This window comes from Carassius carassius, chromosome 15 (genome assembly GCF_963082965.1).
Source record: "Carassius carassius chromosome 15, fCarCar2.1, whole genome shotgun sequence".
Classification (NCBI taxonomy): Eukaryota; Metazoa; Chordata; class Actinopteri; order Cypriniformes; family Cyprinidae; genus Carassius; species Carassius carassius.
In genome coordinates this window covers 28,517,096-28,524,748 of record NC_081769.1, presented here as the reverse complement: position 1 = coordinate 28,524,748, position 7,653 = coordinate 28,517,096, and the positions used below count along the sequence as shown (strand labels likewise).

General features: G+C 35.6%; 2 protein-coding genes across 3 annotated transcripts; both read left to right on the top strand.

Moving 5' to 3' along the window:
• The first annotated feature begins 1,044 nt into the window (after positions 1-1,044).
• Positions 1,045-3,897, top strand: LOC132158800 (caspase a-like). The gene is made up of 7 exons (XM_059568379.1): positions 1,045-1,380; positions 2,059-2,219; positions 2,352-2,528; positions 2,615-2,852; positions 2,978-3,094; positions 3,333-3,442; positions 3,557-3,897. Exons 1-7 carry the CDS (start codon positions 1,110-1,112, stop codon positions 3,662-3,664), a joined length of 1,182 nt encoding a protein of 393 aa, XP_059424362.1. The 5' UTR covers positions 1,045-1,109; the 3' UTR covers positions 3,665-3,897.
• Positions 3,898-4,824: 927 nt separating this feature from the next.
• Positions 4,825-7,091, top strand: LOC132158815 (apoptosis-associated speck-like protein containing a CARD). Of its 2 annotated transcripts, none has more exons than XM_059568402.1 (3): positions 4,825-5,192; positions 6,378-6,446; positions 6,589-7,091. In XM_059568402.1, exons 1-3 carry the CDS (start codon positions 4,922-4,924, stop codon positions 6,846-6,848), a joined length of 600 nt encoding a protein of 199 aa, XP_059424385.1. In that variant the 5' UTR covers positions 4,825-4,921; the 3' UTR covers positions 6,849-7,091. The 2 variants fall into 2 exon arrangements, with proteins under 2 accessions (XP_059424385.1, XP_059424384.1); XM_059568401.1 differs by having other exon boundaries at positions 6,375-6,446.
• Positions 7,092-7,653: the final 562 nt, after the last annotated feature.

Here is a 7,653-nt window from a genome sequence, read left to right as displayed (position 1 = left end):
TTCTCATTACTGTAATTCTGTAAATTACTACAGACTATTGAAGCAAACTGCTCATTTTCATTTACCTTAAAGAATTATGTTCTAAAAATGTAAATAAATCATGTGAAAGAATGTCACTCTTTTCTTTGAAGAAAATATTACTTCGTATGAAGTCACTGACATAGTTCAAACTGTAAAGATGAAAAGTGAGTATTTTCTGTATTGGTGTTTGATGCTAGTGTTTTTCCTCTCAGTGTGTTCTGAGTGACAGTGTGTGTTATCTCAATGAGGGTTGTGTGTAATGTTTGGCTGCTCTGAGCCTGTTTTGAGCCATGTGTTAAGAGTTGTGTTGCTTGGAATGAGTTTTGCAGGTGATGTGAACTGTTTAGCTCAGGTGACTGTTGGTAGTGCAGACTGTAGTTAGAGTTTTGCACATGTAGCTAGCTCCAGTTCAGTTGTGACCACTGTCGTTTAGCAGTCGAAAAAAAACTGTAAGTAGAATTTTTTAAATTTTACTTAAAATGTATATGTGTGCAAAAACTTGTAAAAAATAACAATATAAGTAAATCTACTCATTGTCTTTTTCAGTAGCCGTGATCAGCTCCGGTGTCTGTGTCGGATACGGATTATGATTATGATTTCAAGATACAGCATGGCTTAATTGGTTATAACGGGAGTATTTTTAAAGAGCATATAATAATCACTCTAGACTGAAGTCAGTCATGATATTCTTTGGTAATGTAAATATTCTATGCTCATAAGTAGGCTAACTCTTCCTCTCCTGAAAGGTTTGCGCACGTGTCTGTCTCCTAAACAACACCATCACAAGCTCCTACTGGCAGCACCTAAAACCATCTCGAGCTGTCTTAAAATAACTGGGAGAGTTAGAGTGATTCTTAGCTTTAAGAAATTTCATAACTTGCTTGTATAAGTTTGAAAATAGGAGCAAATTTAATAAATTCTCAGCACTTAAGACTAAAATGGCACTTTGAGAAGCTTGATAAATATGGGCTCAGGAAGAAGGAAGCAAACATGCGCGCGACACATCTGAGATCACGGGGCGTATGCATCTATAAGCCTCTGAAATCCTGAAAACAGCCACTGGATGCGAACGAAACGTCTGAGCAATCATGGCGAAGAGCACTAAGGATCATCTGGAGGATGCTTTTAATGATCTAGGGAAGGATGAGTTAAAGAGGTTTAAAAACAAACTGTGCGATCGAAAGAAAGGAGAGGGCATCCGAAAAGCTCAAGTTGAAAAAGTTTGCGACGCTATAGATCTTGCCGATTTAATGGTGCGCATTTTTACATCGACTCGTGCAGTTCCTGTAGCAATTGAAATTTTAGAGGCTGTTGGCTGTAATGAACAAGCAGTGGAGCTCAAAGAGAACGCAGGGCAAGGTGAGTAAACTACAGGAAAAGATGACAAATACGAAACTGAATGTAGAAGGAAGACTGTCTGTTGCTGATCGTTTATATGTTGGATATAGTAATGCAACATTTTTATTTTATTTAGGCTATTAGTAAAACGTCTGGGTTTACATCATTATACCGCCCACAAGACTTTCAGTCACTTTAATTGCTGTTCTTTGCACATCTGTGTCGTCGCTGATGTCATTTACAGTTAAAACACATTTCGCACTGCAAGGTTATAAACAGAAGTAGACATGTAGGGAATTATCTAGTTTAGATAGTAAATATGTCTGAAACGTAAATATGTGTAGTAGCCTATAATAGTAATAACCTGCTAAATCTTCTAAAATCACACCACGATATAGGGCCAAAATCGTGTCGTGTAGAAGAAGCATAGTTAGCTAACTTTCGAGTCGGATTTAACGCATTTGAACTGTGGTTCAGTCAGATTCATTCAAAAACAACTTCGTTTCATTTATTTAAACGCGGTTAAATTGCAATAGCACATTTTTAAAAAAAAAAAAGGTATTGTTGAGTTCCTACAAAAGTTTCACCAATAACTGATATGGAGACTTGTAGTCTCGGGTTTCAGGTTGGAGTGTCAAAACATATTATATATCAAAACGGGATCACTGGTATGCTCATGACCTGTGTTGTGTTTTCTAGATCCACCTGTGGCTCAGTCACGTCAGGATGTTGTAGACCATGGGGCAGGGCAGGGTCCGAAGGTTGAGCTCCCTCTGGCAGATGATTGGCATAAACAACTGCATGTTGTTTTATGCAGCCAAGAATTTAAAAACAAAATTATAAAAGAAAAAGGACAGGAGGCAAGTATTCGTCAAATTTCAAGCATTCACCATTTTTGTTCATATAAATTAACATTAATGGTCTTTCTAATGTATTAATGTTGCTCTGCTATTGAACTGGTTTCTGCATTGTCTCTTGGTTGTTTTTCTTAGATTTACCAAGTAAAAGAAAAGAAGATAAGAAAGCGCCTCGCCCTGCTAATCAACAACATAGACTTTGACGAGAAGGCTATGACAAGAAGAGGGTCAGACACGGATGAAAATAACATGGAATGGCTGTTAAAGGAACTGGATTATCAAATTGTCAAGCACAAAAACCTCTCCGCAAAGGTGGAGAAAAGTTTTCAGATGATGCATACAGCTTTTTATTGAAAACCTTGTCTTGATTGTTTTAATTGAGTTTATTTGATTGGCAGGACATGGAGAAAGCAGTCAAGGATTTTGCTCGACGTGAAGAGCATGCACATTCAGACAGCACCTTTGTGGTTATAATGTCCCACGGCAAAAGGGATGCCATATTGGGTGTCCATTATTCATCATCCAATCCCTCTGATACCTTCCCGGTTGATAATATCTACCGCTGTCTGAACAGTGAGAATTGTCCAGGTCTGCGAGATAAACCAAAGGTTATTCTTATCCAAGCCTGCAGGGGAGGTACAAAAAAAATTTAATAGTTTTTTTCTATTTGAGCTCTCAAGACATAAAATCTACACTCATATGTGATTGTAAAAAGTCCTGCTGAAGAAGTCTGACACATTCTTATCCAAATATGTACTCAGGGGAGAGTGGACGCTTGTGGGCCAGTGACGGCGAGCCTGATGAGCCAGTGAAAATAGAGGGCGATGACTTTGTGCACAAAGAGAAAGACTTCATTTCTTTGATGTCCTGCACCCCAGGTAAAAAATTCTATATTTGTCTGTGCATTCAGACTAGATTATTTTATATAAAATAATTTGTAAGCATCCAAACTTTATTAGTTGAAGATGAATTAAAAAAAAAAAATCTTGCACATTCCACTTATTTGTAAAAAAGTTTCACCAAAACATATTTTCCAAAGTAGCAATTTCAATTTCAGTTTCATTATTGTTTAAAAGATTAAAAGCACCTAATACCACTGTTGAAATTTCTCTGCAGACACCAAATCTTACAGGCATGTTGAGAATGGAACATTTTATGTCCAGAACCTAGTGGATGTGTTGATGAAACATGCCCATGAGGAGCACATTGAGGAATTGTTCAGAAAGGTAAATTAGACCCTGCTGCAAGAGCAATCTGTGTGACTTATGTTTCTTTCAAAATATCAGAAGTATTTTGCATAAACTTTAGGACTGGTTTCTTGTCACTTATGTTCTCTTTAGGTTCTTCAGCGCTTTGAAAGCACAGATATGATGGGGTCCTACAGGCAAATGGCATGTAAAGACAGAGCGTCGCTGCCAAAATTATTCTACCTGTTTCCCGGACTCTGATGTTCAAGCTGCACATGTTTTTGACTCCTCATCTATGAATTAAATAAATCCCCATTTCACTTTGAAGCTCTAATGTAGCCTGAACGGTTTGAAAAAAGTTATTTGAGGAGAAAAAAAAAGTTATTGTAATTTTTAGTGATTGTTTTCAAATTAATTGATGGTTTAGATGTCTTTCCTCTGCCAAAAAACCCCCCCTCTTCAGATACATAAAATTCCTGTCTTGTCCAAACATATTTCTTCTGTTGTGTGTTATATAAAACCCGATCATAAAATGCCACTGGCGTAAATTACAACACGCCCTATAAAAATTTGAATATAACGTGTTGATCGACATAAGGGGTAGTGGCTAATTTTTTTCTCTTTTTTTTTAAAGCTACAGCTGTAAAGAAGTATATATGCATTGGATAATAATATTAATGAGAGTACAGGTGCACTTTCGTAAGAAAACATTTTTCATTAGATATTACAGTACCTTGAAAACCTACAACCAGTTTTCTTACAGGGCACCATCTTGCAAAAAATAAAAATTGCGCTCTGTGAAGTGTTTGACTGACTCAGGATTAAGGAAGTAAAACTGCCTCATTTTTCCAACTAACAGTGTGTGAAACCAGCAACCATTTCAGGAGATCACGTGAGCACCATAGAACTGTACAAGAATAATCTATAAGGATGTCTATGTGCATTTAATTTTCATTGTTTCATTACATCATATCTCTGGGTTTGTTTGTTCATTTATTAGTTCTTTTTTTTTTTTGGATCATTAGAACTCTGGGAAAGATGCAGGTGCCTCCTGTGTTCTTGCAAAGTATTGTGACTTTCTCTGAGGTAGCCGACAAATACAAGATGAGTCAGGAGTGCTATTGATGACATAATTTAAATTAACATTGACTGCAAGCATAAAGATAATTTCTATACTAGTGAAGTCACACAATTAAATAAAACATAGAAGCTACACATTATAAAAAAAACAGCATGCAAAGTAATGCATGCACTGAATTAATAAACTAGTTAAAACATACCTCCAAAACAAAAAAACATGGGTTGTGTATCTAATTCTTTATACAGAAGCAAATAACTACAAATTAGCCTAGACTTTCTTGTACACTATTTACAAGGAAGTGGTCTATATAGGGCGGAAAATGTTTAGAGCAAGTCTAAAGACACGCCTAGGCCTAACTGCACTCATAGGAGCTGGGGTTGGCAAGAGTACATCCTCAGTACATCCTTGTCGAAGAGGCACGACACTTTTAAAGAACTATGGCGAAATCTATTAAGGATCACCTGCAAGATATTTTTGATGATCTTGGGGCGGGAGATCAAAGAAAGTTTAAAAGCAAATTGTGCGACCGGAAGACAGAGCCGCGCATTCGACGAGCTACAGTCGAAAAGGTTGAAGATTCTATAGATCTCGCCGGTTTGATGGTGACCACTTTTACGGAGTCTGGTGCTGTTCCTGTAACAATGGAGATTTTAAAGGCTATTGGTTGTAATGAACAAGCAGAGGAGCTCAGCACTATCACAGGAAAATGTAAGGAAACTATTTAAATTACTAAACTATTCTTAAATAATTCAAATACAAAATTAAATAGGTAAATGTTTTCTGTCGCTCTTGGGAATGGTTTTTAGCTGGTTTATTTTTTGCATTTAAAAAGATTGACGTTTTAATGATTACAAATAGTTTCACTTTCTGCAGAGTTGCCAACTTGTAGCTTTTTTTTTTTTTTTGGATGGGTATTTCAATCTCGATTCAATATCAATTCCTGTGTATGTACTAAATTTAAAGGAGATCGAAATTATTTTGGCTGAATCCAGTCGAATTATTCTTTTAACAACATTTAAAATTGGTTAAAATTAAGTAGGCTATTTGCTTGCATTCATTTTGTGTAATTATGCAAGTATCATTTACAAAGGATGTAGGCCTAAGTTATTAACTATTTTAATTTCTAGTGTTTAATTTTGTCTAAATATTTATTCAAATGAAGAATTTTAAAAAAAGCAAGTGTGACCTGCAATATTCTAGATACATTTAGTAAAGAGCCATACAGACCTAGTGGGAAAATCATGGCATTACAAATAATAATAAATAAAAATCTCTAGTTTGCCTCTTTGCACTGGAATTTAAAATTTTCTCTATTTTTTTCCTTTTCTATTTCAACCTTAAATACTATACTAATTGTAATAGTATATATATTTTCAAGTCATTAATGGATCATAATTATTGCACAAATAGTATTTATGAATATGAAATAAATATTATTAAACTAAAATATACAGCATTTATTTAATTGGGAAAAAAAGTTAAGCTGTATGGTCACATTATAAGTATACAATTCCTGACGGTTAAGAAAACTATATTAGCTAAATGTTACCTCTCCATCACTCTACAAAATAAAATAATACTATAAATGTCATCGAAGTAATAATCAATGCATAATATGCTGTAATGTTCATCAAAAATTGCTACAAATAATACCAGTATAATAAAGCTGTCGTCTATCCTAGTTAATGTATTGTTAACGCTGGTGTGTTTGGAGCTCTATGAATCACGTGACCTCGTGTCGACGCCGGCGACATCAAAGTTTGTCGCAACTCTGTTTTTCATGGCTCTGGCTTTAACGATAACTATATATATAGTTTTCTGTGTACGTGTTTGAATGTGCAACCTAAATATTTAATGTAAAGGAATCATCAACTTAATCTTGTTTTTCAGCAGCTCCATATGTTCCTCCAACAGCGCCAAACGTTCCTGGACCAGCCACAGGCCCAAGCGCTCCATCTACTGGTGAGTAAATGTAACAGCATAGTTTCAAATCACTTCACTGTTTGGTAGAGCTTTCATTTAAAACCCAATAAAAAGATCACAATACATTAGTACTTATTATCCTCACAATCAAACCACATGCTTGTTTCAATCTCTTTCATAGAGCACTTCATCGATAAGAATCGGACGAAGCTGATAAGCAGAGTGCATAACGTAGACTGCATCCTAGATGAACTTCTTCAGATCAAAATCATCACAGAAGAGGATAACGAAACCATCCAAGCTGAGAAAACCTCACAAATCAAGATGAGAAAATTATTAATGGGCCCGATTAAATCTGCTGGCACTAAAGGGAAAGATGCCTTATACAGTGCTCTCAAGGATATTGAGCCTCGCTTGATAGAAGACCTGGAGAGTCAGTGAAAAGCCATTTAAATGTTTCTAATTGCTTGTTTAATTGGTTTACAGGACACATGACAAAATCAAGAAACTTCCATTTTTTTTATAACAGGGAACAAATGTTGTTTAAACATTTTAACTTGCCATCATTTGAATGTTGTTTCCCCTACCTTTTTTCTTCCAAAAGGACAAACTGTGACAAAATCAGGTGCATCCAAAATCTTGCTTGCTAACTGAAGATAATAAACACTTCCAGTATCTTGAAAAGCTGGTCTTTGTCAACTTATCTTTTTAATCACCAGTCAATAAAAAAGCAAATCAAGAAACCAGAAGTTTTTTTTTCTTTTCTGTAAACCATTTTAGTTTCTCAAGACTGATGTAGTTCCCAGTTAAAGGGATAGTTCCCCCAAAAATAAAAATTCTGTAATTACTTACCCTCATGTTGTTCCAAACCTGTAACACCTCAGAACACAACTTAATTTGAGAGCTTTCTGACCCTGCATAGACAGCAATGTAACTGAAAGGTTCCCAGACTCAGAAACGTAGCAAGGACATTGTTAAAATAGTCCATGTGACATCAGTGGCTCAACCGTAATTTCAAAAATATCTTAATTTGTGTTCTGAAGATGAACGAAGGTTCTACAGGTTTGGAACGACATGAGGGTGAGTAATTAATTAATTAGTGAGTATAATTCACTAGAAATAGAGGTTTATACTGGCTATCCTTCTTACCCAAAAATGAAAATTGACTCCCCTCTAGTCATCAAGGATGTAGATGAATTTGTTTATTCATTAAATCAGATTTCGAGAAATTTAGCTCACCAATGGA